Source organism: Trachurus trachurus, assembly GCF_905171665.1.
Source record: "Trachurus trachurus genome assembly, chromosome: 19".
Classification (NCBI taxonomy): domain Eukaryota; kingdom Metazoa; phylum Chordata; class Actinopteri; order Carangiformes; family Carangidae; genus Trachurus; species Trachurus trachurus.
The window spans coordinates 24,099,393-24,120,758 of record NC_139913.1 but is presented as its reverse complement, the minus strand read 5'-3'; the positions used below and the strand labels follow the sequence as shown (position 1 = coordinate 24,120,758).

At 41.3% G+C, this 21,366-nt stretch overlaps 1 protein-coding gene across 1 annotated transcript in view; it reads left to right on the top strand.

Moving 5' to 3' along the window:
• The window catches only part of plce1 (phospholipase C, epsilon 1), a 92,791-nt gene that overhangs the window by 12,895 nt on the left and 58,530 nt on the right, over positions 1 to 21,366 (top strand). The window contains exons 3-5 of the mRNA XM_083994727.1: positions 678 to 1,343; positions 2,421 to 2,843; positions 3,272 to 3,481. Coding sequence (XP_083850853.1) covers positions 723 to 1,343; positions 2,421 to 2,843; positions 3,272 to 3,481 — 1,254 coding nt within the window. The 5' untranslated portion in view covers positions 678 to 722. The remainder of the gene's footprint in view (positions 1 to 677; positions 1,344 to 2,420; positions 2,844 to 3,271; positions 3,482 to 21,366) is intronic.

Here is a 21,366-nt window from a genome sequence, read left to right as displayed (position 1 = left end):
ATATATTTGTTTTGAAACCTTGGGGGCAATTTTGGCCCCTGGATCATGATTTTGGGGGCATTCTTGGTAAAATTGTTACCTTTATATTGTAAATAAATTATTTAAATGTGACCATTAGTGCCTAATGTGATACATTATGGAAATTGCATCACTTATATGTAGCCCATCTTTTGAAATAAGATTTACTGTACAAAATGTGATGAATAAAACCAATGATGATAGACTAGACTAGTCTGAAAATGGCATAGGCCTCTGTGCTGTAAGAAAAAGAAAAAAATCGAGAATCGAATCGTGACCCTAAAATCGAAAATCAAATCGAATCGTGACACCCCTAGTACTCACTCAGAGAAAGCATTATTCTTAAGCACCTTACACAATATGAAAGGTCTAAAGTCTTTCCTTTTTTTTGTAAATAACTTTTTATTGAAAAATGTACAATATATAGTATATATTCACATCATATACAATGTCCCCCCCCCCCCACACAGTAAGTGCAAACAGAAACAAAGTCACTTATACATTTTCAGGGAGGTAATTTCCTCCTTTTTCCTTGATGGAGGCACTAACTGAAACAGAGCCAGTTACTTCTCCAGTGTAAATGACTTTTCTAAATGCTGTCAGATTTAACATTAAAATGTTCCTTTGTTTCTTTCCTTTGTTTCTTTCCTTTGTCAAAGCTGCAGCAAAACAAGGGACGAAACAGGAGGCTCCGGGGAGACACGATGGCCACTGAGGAAAATCAGACAGAGGTTGGGGCCGTGCTCCTGGCTCAGTGTGCTTCTCCTCCGTCCACTGGGAAAAGAACCAGCAGAGAAGCCAGACATGCAAATAACAGCCAGGAAATACGGCGATACTCTGACCAATTGCTGCAGTCAAAGCAGAAGAGCAGCCCTTCCCTCCTCCTGTATAGGAAGTTGTCGTGTGACAGTGGGAAAGGGACTATTTTGGACGAGGAATATGGGTGTTTGGATTGCAGCTCGAAACTCTCGAGAAACGAAGAGAAACTTTGTCCAGAGATGTCGGCTGGCAGGCGACTTGAAGGAATAACTAAAACAGTTGCTCCTCTTGCTGGGAAAGGTTCAGAGGGATCTCATTGCCAGCTGGACTCCCCTGGAGAAGGTGTGGATGCAGGCAGAAACAGAACTGGCAGCACCTGCTGTTCCTGCACCCTGTCTAGCCTTTACATGAGTCCAAACAGCTCCTCTTGCCACAGCCTCAGATCCAGCCCCAGCCCCAACTCCAGCCCTGCTCACAGTCCCTGTCTCAGCTCCAGCCCCTCCAGGCGCATCCAGCGACACATCCGCCGCAGCAGCCTGCCTGTGTCTATGTTGGCTTCCCACAAGGTAATAAAGGAAGACGGTGCTGACCCAGGTTACATGTAGCTGCAGTTTCAGCTGCTCCATCAAGGCTGACTGTTCTATGTGACAAGTGCAAAACAAATGCAATGTTTACTCTATAAATTTTGTACCTTACAGGGTTACTGCCCCTAAATGGGGGCGTTTTGCCTCTAAAATTTAAAGGGATAGTTGACCCAAAATTGAAATTTCACTCATTATCTACTCCCCCTCATGTGGACTAAGGGCTGGGAGAAGTTTCAGAGTCCTCCGTGGCTTCTCTGAGTTACAGGGGGTCTCGCCGTAGCAGTGCATGTCCATATAACGGTTGCAAATGGATACCAACTGTCTTCGTAACAAAAAGACACACCAAAAAACATCCAAATACCTCCATGCTGCTCGTAAATATTAAAAATAAGTCTATATTTCAAGCTTGTTTGTAGCGGAAGAGCTTCCGCTACAAACAAACTTGAAATATAGACTTATTTAATTTTTTTCGGGACAATTTCGCATTTCGGGGCTTCAATACAAGAGGGACATTACAGACGAGCACTATGGAGGTACAGTATTTGGATGTTTTTTGGTGTGTCTTTTTGTTACGAAGACAGTTGGTATCCATTTGCAACCGTTATATGGACATGCACTGCTACGCCGAGACCCCCTGTAACTCAGAGAAGCCATGGAGGACTCTGAAACTTCTCCCAGCCCTTAGTCCACATGAGGGTGAGTAGATAATGAGTGAAATTTCAAATTTGGGTCAACTATCCCTTTAAGAGAGTACAAGTAAATTTTTCATCTACGTACTCATGTGCAATCAGTAAATTTGCTGTTTTGTTTTTAACCCTGTTGAAACGTGGATGGGGTGACTTAAAGAATCTGGTACCTGTGATTACATCCAATGTGTGTGAGGGTCATCATGTATATAAAAGGAAATGTGAATATTTGCTTTGCGATCGATTGACAGTGTGTCCCTAAATGTTTTAAGTAAGGGGCCCCTGTGCTCCTAGTAAAAAATGTAAGTCTGAAGCCTTGCCTTGTTACACAGTCCATTAGAAACATCAATATGACTGTGTTTTCTACTTCTAGGCATCACTTTGCCACTCATTACACAGCAGCCCGTCCAGTGAACCCAGCTCTGCGCTGTCATCTCCCTGCAGTTCCCCTCTTACTAACCACAATCAGCATCGCCAGAACGGACACGCTGGTCATCAGCATCATCTCAGAGATGGCTACTCAAGTTTAGAGCGGCTCAACAGAAGGCCCCGGGTCAACAAATGCTCCCTGGATAAACTTTTCCTACGACGGACATCTCTGGACACCATGACAACAGCCTATGGGCATGGTGGGAGGTCGCTCTCAGGAGTGAGCAGGAGCTACAGTGGGGGCAGCAGCAGCAGCGACGAGGCCAATGCAGAGGGAGAAGGCGCCTTGGATAACTCTGAGTTTGTTAGGAACCGTAAGGAACGTTCCACTGTCCTCGTGAGGCGCTTCTTCAAAAATAATCAGAAGGTAATTAGGTTGTTGGTATTTCAATTGGTTCCAGATGTTGTTTTTAGTGTTTTTTTCCCTCTGTGTCACTATGGAAACAATCTTGACAGGATTTTTTGTAATCCATCCACCCATTCATTAGCTACACCAATTATCCTTAATATATGGTGGGGGAGGCTGGCCCTGGTCCCAGCTGACACTGGGCGAGGGCAGCGTCCACCTTGGACAGGTCACTGGTCTATTACAGGTGTGACATAACCAGCCACATTCACATTGACACCTACGAGCATTTTAGAGCCAATCATCTTAAAAATGCATGTGTTTGGGTTGTGAGAGGAAGCTGGACCTGGAGAGCACCCACATAGCTGCAGTGAGAACATACAACCTCCTTCACTCATAATATTCCTCAAACTAATGAGGCATGCTCATACTTTCCTTCCTTCCATAAGGTCACCAAGTCAGTGTGTACTGGAACCAGAGCAATTGTCAGGACGCTGCCATCAGGACGCATCTCAGAAGACGTGTGGGAGGTGGTTGTTAACCACAGGATATGGCAACCCAGCAAGAAGGATATTTGGCCAACTTTAATGGCTGGTGTAGGAGAAGAGGCCAGAGTCTGCAGGGGGATGCTACGCTTCGTTGGCGTTAAGCTACAGCAGGTAAGAGAGTGAAAACACAAAGTGTTCATAAGACAAAGTTTTAAGCACATAAAAGAGGCATTTCCAACTTCCGAGTAGAAATGCAGTGCACCTCTCAGGTCTTGGCTAGTCTGTCTTTTAGACCAACGGCCTACTGTTAAAGGGATAGTTCACCCAAAATTCAAATTTCACTCATTATCTACTCACCCTCATGTCGACTAAGAGCTGTGAGAATTTTCAGAGTCCTCCATTCCTTCTCTGAGTTACAGGGGGGTCCGTGCAGCAGTATTTGTCCATATAATGGTTGTCAATGGATACCAACTTTCTTCGTCCAAAAAGACACACCAAAAACCATCCAAATACCTCCATAGTGCTCGTCTGTAATGTCCCTCTTGTATTGAAGCCCTGACATAAACATGAGAAATTGTTCCGCCAGTGTGACACAGGAAGAGCAGTGAACTGAGACACTGGGAGCTTCCGCTACAAACAAGCTTAAAATATGGACTTATTTAATTTTTTCGGAACAATTTCTCATGTCGGGGCTTCAATACAAGAGGGACATTCAGGGTCCGACGTTAAGGTTTTTTCCTACTTGCCCTGTCGGGCAAGTACTTCTCAAATCTACTTGCCCCATCTAAATTCTTACTTGCCCTGCCAAGGTTTTTTTTTCTGGTTGTGTGGTGCATACTTTCGCTCATGACTAAGGCCTATATCTTACTAAAACCCTTCCTGTTGACTATATACAACACTACACAACACTTCTTTCTTCAGAAAGCAGTATTATCTATAATTGCAATGGCAACCATTGCAGACATGTAAAATTAACTGCTATTTCACATTATTTGACCAGTAGCAGTTACACCCTCCGTCCCCTATCTGAACAGGTGAGCCACCTGTTTAATGCCCGATCACAGTTGAAATCTTGAACTGAAGGGCCTTTTAATGGCTAAAAACATTAACCTGGACAACATTTTAACAGATAGCTGGCTCCTCCAATCAGATTTTATTCTTTTCATTGCATTCACATGCTGCAGTGGACAGTGGACAATTTAGCTTCAGTATTAATGCAGTATCTAAAAAAAATTATATTAGAAAAGACCAATTTAAAGGGACAACGAGGAGTTTTGGAAAAGCGAAGCGTTTTCACACTACATTTATGAGCCTCCGCGCGCACCGTAAAATTCTTTTGACCGGCGCAAGACAGACTCATGTTTTCATTCATCAAGAATTAAAGTCAGAGGTTCAAAGAGGTTCACATACCGTCGGAGTTCCGACCATAAACGGCGATTCAGCTGCGTTATTCTCATGACTCGTTGCGAAACCGAAAGTAAAAAACGCTGGTCGGCTCGACCAGCATCTCCGCCACCACTAATAATAACAAAATAAGGATAGAGACAGAACGATATATTTATCGAAAATGGGCCCATTAACAAGTGTGGGTAGCGGAGATTCATCCACATTAACGTGAGACTTTTTTATAACCGCATAGAAACTCCTCGTTGTCCCTTTAAAAAATCATTTTTAATATGAAAATGTTCATGTCCATCTATATGCTCTCAATACTTGGTTGGGGTCATTTGACTTGAACTACTGGAAATAGCCTAAACTTTTCCATGTTACTCTAGTTTATTCAGTTGCCCCTGTAAAACTCAAGGATGTGGGACATTGAAACAACAGTGACAGGCCAGTCATCACAGGGGTGTCAAACTCAATTTAGTTCAGGGGCGACAAACAGCACAATTTGATCTCAAGTAGGCCTAACAAGTACAACAATAGCATGATAGTCTATAAATATATTTTAAAAATTGATTTTTTCCTGTTTTGGTACATTATTAAGATGTTTACAGTTAATGAACAATCTTTTTACAAAGCATATTATGAACCACCTGAAATTTCTTGATAAAAATATATGCAATTTAAAATTTTCACACTTGGCAAATTCATGCTGAGAGCCGGATTGGACCCACTGCCGGGCCGGTTTTGGCCCGCGGGCCGCATGTTTGACACCCCTGGTTAAAGCACCGTCTCCACGTGTGTTTATTGACAACAGGATTATAACCTAAAAAGGACACGTTAGCTCGTCGGTATGGTAACTAAACGGTAACAGGTGACTGTTGCTGCATGCGTCTGCCCCGAGTCTGAAACAGCGGCGGCGTTTTAATGAATGAGGCCGCTCAACGTCAGTGAAACGCTCGTGAAATCGCCGATTAAATACGGCCAGCCGCGAGCGACGTAGATAGCCTATCTCACCTGGTAGAGCACCAGCTGCAGCGACCCAGTTCGATCCCACCTGACAGTCGCTTTGCTCCGCGTCAATCCCCCCTCTCTCTCTCCCCCCTCCCCCGTCTCTCTCCAGCTGTCCTTTCAAAATAAATGCATAGGAAGTCCGAAAATAAAAAATAATAAAATCTGAGTCGGTGCTTGCCCGACGGGCAAGTCTGCACAGGTTCTACCTGCCCGCCGGTAATTTTTACTTGCCCCAGGCAATCGGGCAACCTATTGTCGAACCCTGACATTACATACGAGCAGTATGGAGGTATTTGGATGTTTTTTGGTGTGTCTTTTTGGACGAAGAAAGTTGGTATCCATTGACAACCATTATATGGACAAATACTGCTGCACGGACCCCCCCGTAACTCAGAGAAGGCGCGGAGGACTGAGTAGATAATGAGTGAAATTTGAATTTTAGGTGAACTATCCCTTTAACATGCTCCTATAATGGGAAAAAATGTTCCAGTGCATCACAAAAAGTCAAACATTTTAAGTCTACTCGTAATCAGCACCATTAGATATGTTTTCCATAATGATCCTATATTAAGGGATAATAATGGTATCCCTTTAATGATATTACTAACAGTCTGATGCAGCTGGAAGTTCTCTTCAAGTTGATGAACATCGCTGATGTTTTGCTCCAGTCTATAATGTCCATATTCTGCTTTAAAATGATGTGTAATTTCCCCCCATGAGCACACGCTGGGTTTGTATTTCAGTTTATTTTCTAAAGTCTCTGCCATGAGAAAAAGTCACATTTAACTAATTTGTCTGACTCTCGCTTCAGCAGAGAAAAGTTGTTCTTGGTTTGTGCTTTCTACTGTTTGCATTGAAATGTTAGGCCTGTTATGCATGGCAGATGAATAATTTGTTCAAGGAGTATGTTAATAGGTGGATGCACACACACACACACACACACACACACACACACACACACACACACACACACACACACACACACACACACACACACACACACACACACACACACACACACACACACACACACACACACACACACACACACACACATCTCATCCTAAAACACATACACACTGGCTCTTTGTTCAGGTTAGGGACCGTGCTGTGGAAAAATGATTTATTCTCTGTTAGTTCTGCTCTCAATACTACTTGACAGACTGAATGACTGAGCCCTCTGTGTGTCTTTGTATGTGTGTGTGTGTGTGCACGTGCATTTGTAGATGGACTAAGCAGAGTTGGCATCTGCATTAAAGTTAAAGCCATGGAAACTGGAGAGAGACTGAATGAGCAAGACAGAGTGAGAAAGTTAGAGAGATGGAGGACGAAGGGAAAGAGACGGAGAGAGACCCAGTTCTTTGCTGTGTTATTATCCAGTTTCCAAGCAAGAAAGAGAGTGTTTTACAAACACCAAAACCCTCTCACAGGAGCTGTTTGGCTCCAGCAACTGTGGCAGGCGCATTTCAGAGAATATATACAATACACGTCTGTCTTTCAGTAGACGTTTGTCTCAACACATTCCCGTTCACCAGCTATCTGTCCTAAGTTGTGCTTTGCTGTCCTTGAGGTGCAAACATTGAGAATCTGTGAGAACTCGGCAATCCGCAGCATCACACAGGATGCACACTTATCCCACTTCTTCCTGTAAAAACTCAAAACACATGGAGAGTGAAACCTAATGTCCCGGAGACACATAACAACCACTGAATTACACAAGACCATCTTGATTGGATTCAGTCTCACACAGCATATTGTATTTCAGTTTTATTTTCCTGCTTTGTGCAATGATGGTACATGCAGTCGCTATGTATACACAGACAGCAGCCTGTTGTCAACTCCATTGTGTTGGAGTAAACCACATATTGAGTTTTGGCTGCATAGAATAGTGAATTGCATCAGAAAATGTATTGATAATAATAATAAGAGCTATCATTTGTCATTTATCAAACAATATGTCTCCAAATTCATCTCTCCAATGTGCCGTAATTCAAATCCAGGTCCCTGCTGGTACTGACAGAGGGGAATGACTGTGTGTGCACATGTGTGTGCACATGACATTTTTTATGAATTGTATTTTATGACGGGAGTCAGACGTGTGTGTGAAAAATATGCATAGATAGGTATGTATATGTATGGGGGTTGTTTTTGTGGCTTCATGCACAGCCACAACAGAGCCAAGTTCTGTCTAGTGTTTCTCATGTATGTATGGGGGAGGAGGGAGGGGGTCTACGCTCACGACACACACACACACACACACACACACACACACACACACACACACACACACGTATACCCATGTGCATGCTGCAGTGTGGCTTCTGACTTTGCCAAAATGTTTTTTTATGAGTCCTTGGTGGTTGTAGAAATCCAGGCTGAGTTAAGTCCAGGCAGAGCAGCTTTAATAATGAGCCTATTGAAAATGGGGGAGTTGCCAGCACTTCCCTTGTCAAAACAGCCTGTGAACTGCTCCTGTAAGGGGTCAGCGGAGAAACTCTGAAAACACGCCGGGCTGCAGTGAATAAGCAGAGATGCAGCAAGGTTGTCATCAGGATCATAAAAAACAACCTATAAAAAAAGAGGAACATCCCAAACAATGGGAGCCATGCAGTCACACACATCATATACATTTGTTTTACACACATCATATAGTTAGTGAACAAACATTGTGAGGAATTGCACAATTCTTCACACAATACACATAGTTGTCAATGTAAACATGCACATAATTTTAGTATACTTACAAGTCTGTTTGAATGAGTTCATTCATACCTACTGTGAAATGACCAAAGCTTTAGTTTAGTAGTTGTAGTTGCAGTTACACACACATGACCACACTGTTTGGTCCCGTCTCTACTCCCCTCTGTGTTTTACGTGCACACAGTCACACTTTATGGTACACAGGGCCCCCTATATGTGGCATGCCAGCCTGACTCTGCAGTAATCGTGTCGAGGAGTTTTCTGGAGGTATCCTGTGGCCCTGTGTGTTTATTGCTACAACTAATGAAGCGAGCCAAAAAACACAGGATTATATGAAGGAGGGACTGGAGCAGGGGCAACAGTGGAGGGTAAGGGAGGGGTAACATGCTAGTAGAGAAAAAAGGAGAAAATGAGATTTTAACAGCGGAAAAAGAAGAAAATCTACCATGGAAGAAAAGTGAAAACAAGGATGGAGGGGAGGGGGGCATCAGGAATGGACTGTTTGAGGGAGAATGGAGGGAGAGGGAGAGGGAGAGGGAGAGGGAGAGGGAGAGGGGAAACAAAAAGAAACATTTAAACCAAGACAAAGCCCTCAAGTTATGTCTTACATGTAACAGAAAAGAAACACTATTATGATTATCAGGACAGCACATCTGGGCTCTGCAGTGGGAGCATGTAGTTGGTTTGGCAACTATAAACACGTAACCATATGAGTCAATACTTGAAACCAATGTGTCTTTGCACCACCTTAATACTATTGGTAACTCGGACCATGTGTCACAGGGATGCTGAGCTGGCTTTTGCAGTTAAAGCAATGCATCGTAGTGATGTCTAGGAAGTCAAATATAGAATGGGGAAGTTTTGTAACTTTCAACAGGTTTAAGCATGATGACACACAAACACGCACGTACGCATGCACACAAGTATGCACACACACAAACACAGAGGCCATAGGTGTTCAATAGCCTCCTAAAGCAGAAGCTTTTTATTGCTGGCCTTAGTGGAGTCTACCAATTAGAGCCCTGCTGGTTCCTTTCATTTAACTCAAAGTGGTGTAAGTGGTAAGTGACCATGCACGGTGTGTTACACATTCACATACACTAACACTCACACACACTTAAATACCTTTTTAGACGAGCAGTTAGAGCTGAGTGGGTGTGGGGCTCAGACATGTTTGCTTGTAAATAAGTTATCCTCCTATTAGTGAGGAAGAACCACTCCTCAGGGAATAGAAGACATTCTTCCCTCTGAGCTTTGACATTTCTTGTCATTTTTGGACTTATAGTCCAGGATGTTGTGAGTTGAAATCCAGGAATAACTGAGCTGAGAAAATGAGACAGAAATGTCCTCTGCTGACTCTGAGGCACTGCTATCACTGCATGAATGACAAAAGCGCCTTCAACCCAACTGTGGCAGTACAGAGGACGTTAGCTGTAAATAAACACCACATTATTAGATTTGTCAACCCCAGAAAAGCCACTTGTTCCAAAAGTATTTTTACCACTCAGAAAAGAAATCCCATTTGAGTGTGTTTTTATGATCCCCAGTGCTGCTCAACAGAGAATTTAATGATATCTTAGCCTCATGTTGTATTTATTGATTGATACTGGAAAGTATCTTTTTCTCCCATTTTTGTTTAGTGAAAAATGTTTCCATGTTGTAATAGGAGACAAAACTGACTAAACTGGGTTACATTTCCCAACATTCAGTTTTCAAGGGTAAGTGACCACATGGTTATTATCACTTGATCTCTTGCATCCTACTCTTTGGGCCTCCTAGTTTCCGTTGAGCAGTGAAGCATGTTGGTGTCTTTTGCAATTCTTCCCTAACTTCATTAATAACACACTTAGTAATTTTTTCATAGAAAAGGGATTTTCATATGGGCTATTAATCATATGGGAGGTTATTTCTGCTGCACCGGATGACATAACTGTGAATGACTCTGACCTCCTACTGTTTTGTTTTCTTTACAGTAGGTGGAGATCAGTGCAACAACACAGTTTACCAGAAATGGGTCGTGTGCAGATTTGATTCACAAAAACATCAATCCTGACTGAATACATCACTTCCTTTGTGGTGGATTAACAGAGGGAAAGATAGGTTATCAGTTCCTGGTCACAACACTGCTGTCTCTCACACACACAGACACACACATGCACACTTCACTGTGTTCCCTGTTCACGCTGCTACAGTATGTTGTTGCTCTGCCATGCACATACAGTACCAACACCCAACATTTCTCTTCCTCTTTTCATTTTTCCTTTTAGCTTGAAAAAACACAAATATTAGCTTGATGTTGAAGTGATGGAGACGGTTTCTACTGACGTTGTTGGTGTGTTTAACTCAGTTCAGACTGAAAATGAATCTCAGACAGCTGTTGCAGCTGATTACAGTTTTCTTTCTCTGTAGCTGTAGGCAAAATTGAATTTTGTCCCAAACCAAGTCTGTGAAGATTAAGTTAAAACATGATGTAAAATACTTACTATACATTTTTTTCATTTTCCGGAACAAATCTGAGAACCATCCTTATAGCTGTGGCTTGTGTCAGTATGAGTTGTGGTGTTATATTGATTGTGTGTATCTTTGGGGCTAGTCCCAACAAACCCTAAGATTAAATTACAGCCTGTGCTGTGAGGTAACTTGTTAAACTCACTCTTGTTTGCTCTGCTGAATGGTATGTTCCCTCTAGCCCTTTATAATTCCCATGCCTGTAAAATTAGTCAATATGTTTAAAGACCAGTTATTTATGACCTCAGGTAATAAGTCTTTCAAACATAGTCACATCTTTCTTACCAATTAGTGCTTGTTTCTTAGGTCGATAAAATGTCCAGCAAATATCCGGTCGCCGTCCATTCCATGCCAGACGTTGCCATGAGGTGAGGTTGAATTGACAGGTTTCCAGGTAATTGCTTCAGTAAATACATTGGTTCACTTCTTTGAGAGGGCTATCAGTCCGTTTTCAAGTGTGTATTTGCTCTGAAACCAGATGGGCTACAATGAGATGCTGGAATTCATGTGCATGAATAAATACAGCTGTATACTGATTAGGGCCGAGCAGCTGAAAAGGTAATGAGGTCAATGAAATCACAACTGCAATATTGAGCTATTGGAAGTTAATAGACACAAAAAGGAATAGATGAAGAAGAGATTTAAAACAGAAGTCAAACAGCGTATAAGATCCAAAATGCAGTAGGGGTGGGAGAAAAAATCGATTCACATAAATATCGCGATATCTTTTTGGACGATTTTTAAATCGATTTTTTTTTCAAAAATCGATTTTTTTCTTTTTCTTTTTTCTTTTTTTAATATTGTGCAATGTGCATTTGTTAGCCTTTTTTTTTTTACATATAGAGAGTACAGGTTTTGAAAAGGGTTATAAGGGTATAAAGTTCACTTTATAATGGAGTATGTTAATTTCTAGGCTCCTACAGTATTTGTGTGCAGATAAATGTTAAAAATGCAGACTAAAAATCAAGAGAATCAGCAATATCGTAGAATTGCAATTTAAATTGAATCGCCATCCCAAAAATCGTAGAAGAATCGAATCGGGAGAAAAGCATATCGTCCTAGCCCTAAAATGCAGACAAAATACAAAACGAAAGCACAAGGAGACAGTGGGTAAACAAAGACAACTTAATACAGCATAGCACACAGGTGAACTCCATCAGAGTTACTGTATCACAATAGTGGGAAACTGATCAAAGAGGGGAAGTAAAACAAACAGTGGACACACAAAGTACGTATTTCAACATAAAACAGGAGAACAACTTAAAAGTCCACACAGTTCATACCCCAATGATGCTGCAGCTGGAAGTCAGTGTAAACTTGGGAAACAGAGATTTAGGATTGTAGGAGACTCCAGACAGAGTGAGTATTTTCTTACATCTTTCAATTATGTAAGTGCATCTGCTGTGCATGTTTGTATTCTGCATGTTACTGAAAAGCTCTACATTGGATACATTGTAATGAACTGAGGAAAAAAAACTTTGGATGACAAACGTTAAGAGAAAACTGGCTTATCACAATATGTACATTTTTGCAAGGTGAGCTAGAGTTGAGCAGCGCTGAGGCATACACATTTAAAAAGTGAATTCCCTTTGTATTCATCTTAGTTGTAAGATTAAGAATCAATTTAACAAACTCCACTTGCGGCAGTGTGGCAGTACAGAGTGTACCAGAGAAAGGTTGATATTATTTGCTACTTAATTCAGTGACTTGGCATGTTACACAGTGCATACTGATCATATCAAACATTGTAACCCACTTAGAGAAGTTGGGAGTGGCGGGGTTAATTATCTTCCAGCTTGTGGCTGGTGAATGGGCAGCTTATTAAAGCAAGCGGTGTGTTAAGATAACCGCTTCCATCTGTGATTGTGTTCCACGGTGGTAAAATATATGGATCTAATAAACCTCTTATCATATTTTCTATCTCTTCTCTAAAGAGCTCTCAGCTTTTATTACCAAAGAGCAATTTCCAAACAACCAGATAGTAAACATGCTGCTATGAAACCAATACAAACAAACTAGTAGAATGAAAAAAGAGAAAAGGGAAACATTTAAAAAAAAAGAGAAAAGAATTAACCATCAAAGAAGATACACACACACACACACACACACACACACACACACACACACACACACACACACACACACACACACACACACACACACACACACACACACACACACACACACACACACACACACACATGGCTTGCCCTCCATGTATGTCACACTCATTTAACCTTGTGTCTACCTCTCTTATGTTCTCTGTGTGTGTTATGCCACTACAAAGGAATGTGCCAAGCAGGCCACTTTCTCACTCAGCTGGGTGTTTGGGCTTAGGCAGAGATTACTGTGTGTGTGTGTGTGTGTTGAGACACACTCTTGTTTAGTCAGATGGCTGCTTACACAGAAAAGGGGTTGGACAGTAAATATCTTGCGTGCCTTTGGAAAGGAGTGCTGCTCAGAGTGATAGTGAGTGGATGATGTGACCTCATCTCTCTGAGTCCGTTCTCAGCTCTGTTGGTTTTTATACGTTCACTTGAATCTTGCGGGACAGGAATGTGCGTGGCTGCTGCACATTTGTTGAAAGACAGTCCGTGTGTTTGCCTTTGTGGGGTGACAGAAGGGTGTCAAAACTGCATGTGAGTGTGTTTTTGCCTCAGGCCTCTCGCATCCCTGTGACGGTGTGGGAAAACCGCCCTGCTCCAGAAACCAGAAGAGACGGTCCCTACAGAGACCCAGATCCCAGGTCGTTAACCCACGGGTCAGGACCCGGAACGCACACAGAGACAGTGGAGAATTTTGACCCCAAGCATTGAATGCAGACTGTTAAAAACATGGACTCTTGGTCAGTCTTATCAATCCATAGTCTCAGAAATGAGATGAAGGAACTTTTACCAACACACACAACATAGACTTAAACATCATGAGGAATATAAACAAGCACACACATATTTGAACTTCCTGTCATGGTGACTAACTCAAACTTTTTAAATGTTTGACCTCTCCCAGTTTCATCACCCTCATGTCATGTCACAGTCTGACTATATTTGTCATACTGCCTCTGCACTCCTCCAGTGATGTTAGCACATTTTAGCATTGTGCATAAAAACCATGTAACTGATTCAGAAAACAGCGTTCAGTGTGGAAATGTACCGCCTGTATTTGCCTCAAAACACATGAAATGAGAGGGAATGAGTGTTGAGTTGCTGCTGTTATTGTTGCACTCAAAGATTAACACAATTGACGTAAAAATAGCGCGGCACCTCCCCTTCCTAATGCTTTGACTTGTATTTTGAGAGGTTACCCACGGGTGATTTAGCCAAAAATACACATAGGAGCTTGCAGGATGTTATACAGTCATAGTTTTAACAGGACTTAATGTTTTTGTGTAGCAGTTTTAAAATGTAATTCCAATGCCAACATCACATCAGGATTTCTGAATGAGGTAAAGGTAATCTCTAAACCTCATGAACATGACTTTAAAGATGTATGTATGTATGTAATATATATAGATGTGTGTGTGTATAAACATTTGACAATAATAGTAAAGAGAGAGAGTGGGTTTTTGTGTGAAAACTCAGGCGTTGGTGCCATCTAGTGGACAGACTTGTATTTGATGCTGCAGATGAATTTGGACTGTTAAATATTTTTGGTATGTGAGTTGCAGCGACCGCTGAAGCTTGAGTCATGATTTATGTATCAGTGTAACAGATCACAAGATCTTGGCACACTGTGCTCCCTGTACTGTGTGTTTATGCTGCGTGTGTGTGTGTGTACTGTAAGAGAAGTTTCATCATCACACTCTTGTCATACTGTGACTGACTAATCGTTCTTGCGATCCTTGTGTTATTGTTGCAGAGTGCTGGAGCAGTCATGCATCTAGTTAATTAGGATAGTCAATTAAATTGGCAAAAAAAAAATTAATAGATTACATATAGTAAATACAAAGTATTCACTTCTATGCACTTGAATTAAGGATATCAGATCCAGATGACGCACTGTCACTTAAGGCAACTGAAAACTGTGAGAGATTGTAATTATTTATGTAACTATTATTATTATTATTATTATTATTATTATTATTATTATTATTATTATTATTATTATTATTATTATTATATTATAGAGAAAATTATATTTGATTGAATTAAAAAGTGATCAAGAGATTAATAAGGTTTGGAAACACATTATCTTCTGACCAGCTAAGTGCAGGACCTTGATACTGTTTAGAAGTCTGTGTCTCTCTGCTCCTCAGTCCCTGCGTCTCAGACTCTGTCATATTAATTAAATGAAGTAAAAAAATAATTAATCCATCAATTATTTTCTTTTCAATTGTTTGATTGTCCGCTCTAAATGGTGAATCATGGCCATCAGGCCTTTCCTTGTGGTTGAGTGTGCAGTCCAATTTCCCATTTAAAATAAGATGAATTCGAAAACAAGATGATTCTCTCAGTTTCGATGATTGTACAATGAACATTTTCCTGAAAAAATTACTCCATAAGTTACAAAAATAGCCTTTAAAGTATTTTATCAGTGTAAGCTTGGAATTAAATTTGAAAATGAAATGATTAACCACAAGAGGGCAGTATACTTTCTCAAATAAATTGGGCTTTTACTTTTTAATAGAATTATCCCTGCAAATATGAACTAGTAGTATAAGTTTGTAATAAGCTGCTCTTACATGTCAAGGAAATTACTGAGAGAGTGAGAAAGCTGATGTTGATGTGCACTGGTAGCACCGTGTGCACAGTCACAGAACATGAAGCACCTCCATCACTCTGTAACGCTGCCTTCACTCTCATCCAACGGGGGACTTTGTGCTTTCTGGGGGATTAATGAAACAAATGTAGTATAATAGATGAATCTGACCCCTAATTAACAGCTCAGGAGGCCAGTCTCATTAGCTGAGTGTTGACCAAAGAAATGCAAAGAGGGCAGGCCAGCTGTTTGCTTTGTTCTGGAGACCGCTTTGATGTCAACTGGGCATGAAACAGATTAATATTTCCACTTGATTAGGCAGATTCAATAGGACATACTGTATTCACTTAGACCTGCGACTGTTGTGATTATGTGTGTGTCTGCGTGTGAGCAGACTCTGCAATTACTGATTAGAGAAGACGACGCGACCTCTGCCTTTGTTTTCAAGGAAAATTAATTTTTGGGCTGAAATTCATTTTACTCCTGCCGTTTGTCGCTTCACTCGCCTCACCTTAAACACAGAAGCCATAAGTCAGGGTCTGCTTCACCACAGCTTAATAGAAGGAGATGAAAATGAAAAATGTCACAGCGCTCGAATGAATTGTAGAGTTGCTGCGATAAACTGCAAGTGCTGCGGGTTGCCATTAAGTGATCTGGCTTAACAGAAAAGCTGCAACGCTGGTCTTTAATTAGGGGTTGGCATAGAAACGTTCACCAGAGCAAAGCAAATAACAAGGATCAAGTGGCCGTATCTCAGTCTCTAATATGGTTTAATGGCCCCACAGCATCACCTGTGCCTATGAAAAGCCAAGCTGGTATGTGGATGTTGTTTGGCCATTATGACACCTTCAAGGTGATTTGGGCTCAGTCAGACTAATTAGGTTTCAGCCATTAGGAGACAGAATGCAGACTCTTGTTTTACTCACACAACCGTCATATTTTCGTGTTTTACATCGAGGGAAAGGAATGTTTGGGAATAAAAAGAATAACAAGAAGAACGTAGTTAACAGACTTATTGGTTTTTAGGACCTCTCATCTGTTTTGGCTGAAAGGCAGAAAGCATGAAGCGTGAATGAATTGGAAACAGTTTGAGTAATCAATTCCAAATCAAGGTTCACTTACTAACCATTTCCTGGGCTTTCATCTCCTATTTTCATCAGTTTTCTTTTAATGGATTTGACACTGTAGGAAGGGTCTTGTGGTCTACTTCCTATATTAAAACACACCACCGCACAAGTTACAACTCTTTGTGTCTGCCAACACAGGAAATGTGTGGAAGCTTTTTTTGGAGACTTTTATTTGTGCTATTTGTACTTAATTTACATTGTTCACCTTTTTAATGACACAATCTTCTGCACAGTTTAATGAGGCCACTGGGTCTGCACCAGTTCTTGACCCAGGAAGCACAAGGCATCCATCTGTATTAAAGGGACAATGAAGAGTTTTGGAAAAGCGAAGCATTTTCACACTACATTTATGAGCCTCCGCGCACTGTGACAGTCTTTGACCGGCGCAAGACAGACTCATGTTTTCATTCATCAAGAATTAAAGGTGTACAGAAATGGCCGTTTGTCCTGTTTGTCGCGCCGAGTTGTCACGAGCTGAGTTTACCCGAGTAAGGAAAACGAATTTGATTGGTCGTTATCGAGCGGGCGGGATATTCAAAGCTTGGGGCGAGCTCCGTGTGTGTGTGTGTGTGTCTCAGACGTTTGAATGACGGATGACGGATCCAATATCAGTGGCTGGTGAATCGTGTACAGGCTGACGTATAATCCGTGCGCCTGCGTTATCCAATGCGAAAAAAAAATACACACTTTCATCCCGGATTTACTCAAAAATAGAATTTTGCACAAAGTTTGGCCTACATCGTCTGAAAGATGAGTTATCACATTAATTTTATGATCCAGAGTGGGCTCAAATTCAGTTTTCTTTTCTGTACACCTTTAAAGTCAGAGGTTCGAAGACGATCAGATACTGTCGTAGTTCCGACCATAAACAGCGATTCAGCGGCGTTATTTTCATGACTCGCCACGAAACCGAAAGTAAAGAAACGCTGGTCGGCTCGCCCAGCATTTCCACCACCACTAATAATAACAAAATAACAATAGAGACAAAACCATATCGAAAATGGGCTCATTAACAAGTGTTAACGCAGATTCAGACTTTTCTATTCTAACCAAATAGAAACTCCTCGTTGTCCCTTTAATGAAATGAATCGAGCTCTATCTCTTGATATAAACATCGCTTTGTCTTTTAGCAGGAGTACCTCTCCTTAACTTTGATTGACTGAACACGCTCTGAATGAATTGTCTTTAGTAGAAACTTGGGATTAGACCAACATGATGTTGACTTTGACAAAGAGGCCTCGGCGGTTGATTTTCAGCTTCTGTGTATTAGTTCCCAACCAAAACACAGAAACCTTATTTGAGTGTTGTCAGACAGTGTTTACACATTGACCAGGCTCCCAGAGGAGGATCGATAGAAACCTTGTATACCAGCGTCTCCTCGGGCTTGGTGTGTTTAGAGTGTGTGCTCTCTGATAAAATCTCCTTTCTTGCTGCTGTGTGGTGATGGGCCAGTTCTCTCTTAACCTAATATGGGGGTACCCTCTGTTAGACACCCACCTCAGAGTCTCTGTCCGTCCTCTCTCCCACTTCTCTATCTTCCCCTCAAATCTTTTCTCTCTCTTTCTCTTTTCCTCCTCCTTTTCTCTAGCTTTACTGATGTGGCGATCTCTCTCTCTCTCTCGCACTTCTCACTCTCCCTCCCTCCCTCTCTCTCTCTCTCTCTCTCTCTCTCTCTCTCTCTCTCTCTCTCTCTCTCTCATGCTTTCTCTGGCTCAAGCCTCCTCTCTCACTTCCCTAAGTGTACACAGACTGTGAGGGATTAGAGCTGGGTGCTTTTTCTTCCATTCTCCTCAATATATCAGTCTTTTCTGTGCTACAGTAAGTAAAATGTTTACTACTGTTTACTACCAGTTTCTTTTTGCACTTTCAGCTTCAAACATCTTTTTCATTCATTGTGCTTTGCGGCTGTAATGATCTACACTTTGCGATTTACATTCCAGTGTTACCATTAATTGTTAGTTAAGCTAAATGTCTTGTACAAAGTTGAACAATGGCAATGCACTGCATTTGTAGTTTTTTTTTTAAATATAGTAAAAGTGTAAGAAAGTAGATGAAGGGAAAGTTTGAGAGCGTATCATAACAATAACACAACAGTATGAGGTAACATGACTTCCACATCCTTTTGTGGCTCTCAAGAAACTTCACCTGCAAATACTGTAGCCTATACTTGTGCAAAACTTCCCTCCACGTCTCTACGCCTGTATGTCTCTGCATGTAGCACCAGGAATATTTGTCTTTACTTGAGTGAAAAACATTCATCATCAGGCTTATCTGCTGTGTAGCGGCTCACTGTAGTATGACATCATGAGAACTGAAGGGGGAGTCTGGTGGTGTGGAGGAGTCCCACTGGGTGCTCTGGGTAATGGCTTCCAGGTTGTTTTGGCCCTTGCAATGACCCGGCTATTTTGTTGTTCTCTGACTCTCACTCTGCAGTTCCTCTGACATATTCTTCTGTTAAAGTTCCTCGGCCTTCCACCATCTTTCTGTTTCATTTTTCTTGTATATTATTCAAGCCTTTTTCTCTTTAAGCTACAACTTATCTTATCTATATTGCAGGGATTATAAAGAGAGGGATTGTGACAGTACAAACTTGAACTTATGGTCTCTTATGTCTCATGTGTAGAGACTGTATGCAGTTGGTGCAGAAATACCAGATGATCCTCCTAAATAGATGCTCTGTGTGACACTTCTCTGAATCTGCCATTTATCGCTTTTTCATGTTTTATTTTTGGATGATTGAAGCATAATTCTTACACGTTGTTAAGTCTGACTCTGAAATGAAGTCACTGAAATCAAATGAAATCAAGCTACGTTTGTCGTCCTCATCTCCTAAATTATTGTGGTGCTGCTCGCGAGCAACATGTTATATTGATCAAAGGGATTGTCACCGACAGTAATAAATAATATCTCTTTAATAGTAATATCTAACGTCTGTAAATTTGTACCACAACGATATCTGCTGACTTTGTGATCTAGGATTCTACCCGTGTGCCCTTGTCATTTTCTTTTCTCCTCTCTATTTACTCTCGACAGATTCAATTATTCAGTTCCTTCCTGTAATGTGTTTCGTCTGTTACACTTTCTTTTTGTTCTCTGCTGTTTTTTTTCTTGCTAACCAGCAAAGAGCTTGTTTTCTTTTCTGTTTTTTTTTCTAATCTCATCTACAACAGCATGCAGTATGTTGTTGTTTGTGTAGTATTTCAGTGCATGGTTCACTTCACTATTTGAGTTAGCATGTATTTTTTTGCCCCTCACTCTTGAGTTTTCCACTGCTCCTGACCATCTTTTGTGTGACACACACACATGCATAGTGCACGCAAAGTACACACAGTAATACCCTAAGCTTGTTAAAGGTGTGAGGCAGTGCTTGGGAGGTGGGCCCAGCTCTTGGATCTTTGGTGAAACAGCTCCTTGTGAAATTCAACAGAGGATTATGATTCTAGTCACCCTTGGCCTCCCTCTCCATTTCCTCTGTTATGCTCCCCAGTCTTTTCCTCGCTTCACCTTCTTGTTTGTCTCTGTTGCTGCTCTGTCCTTTCTCCTCCGCTCCCTCATCCTTTATTTTTCTCCTCGCCGTTGAACCATCTTTTCCTGTTTTGACAAACCTTCCTGAACCCTGTACTTATGTTTTTTTTCTTTCTATCATTCCAAGTTTTTCTTCTTTTGTCATTCACTCATTAATTGCCCTCTTCCTCCCCCTCATTCCCATCATCTTCCTTCCTATTATATTAAAAGGGTTTTCTATGGAGTTTTTCCTCAGTGGATGTGAGGGTCTAAGGACAGAGGATGTTGTTACGATGCCATGTAAAACCCTTTGAGACAAACTGGTGAAAAACGGGCAATACAAATAAAATTGCCTTGCCTATTTTCATCCCAAACCTACAAAGATGTTTATCTGGCTTTGCACAGGCCACCATGTTATTGATACAACTACAACCAGTCAGATACAGTACTACATGGATATCTTACACATCTAGGGTCCAAAACCAGCAGGTTGTACTGTATGTGGTGTTAGGAGCTAAACTGAATAATCCATCTTTGATGTGAAGATATTAAAATATGTAAATGCACCCCTTCAGTATGTCTAACTGCATATATTAATTATAAGTAAGGGCGTTTTCCATTAAACATACATAAAAGCCAGCAAGTGTTCCAGTTTTTGGGAATCAAACAAAAATAGGATCTCACAAAAAAACATTTGGGGGTTCCCATTGCCTAAACCCTCTCAACACCCACATTGCATTTACACTACAATATTGCATGAGTCAAACACCCAGAAATGTCAGCAATAATCCACCCACTGAGCCTCAGAGGGCCTGAGATGTGAGTCATACTGTAGGGATTTTCTTTCAAGTTGCACTGGAATTGCATGGTAATCAAAGGCAGTTTTCACTTTATGTCAGTTTTTTCTTCACTTAAGGTATTTCTTTTGCTTCGTCTGTATCTCTTTTTGCCCTCTTTGTTTTCTGTCAGTCATTTCCTTCGTGTCCACAGCAGCGGATGTTGCCGTCAGTCCAGTTGTCGCTGTGCTGATGCGCTGTAAACACCTCCTGTCTCTAGCTCCGTCCTTTTCATGTGGTTGACGATGCATAATCTCTGAGAGACGAGACTCTGTAACCTCGGGGC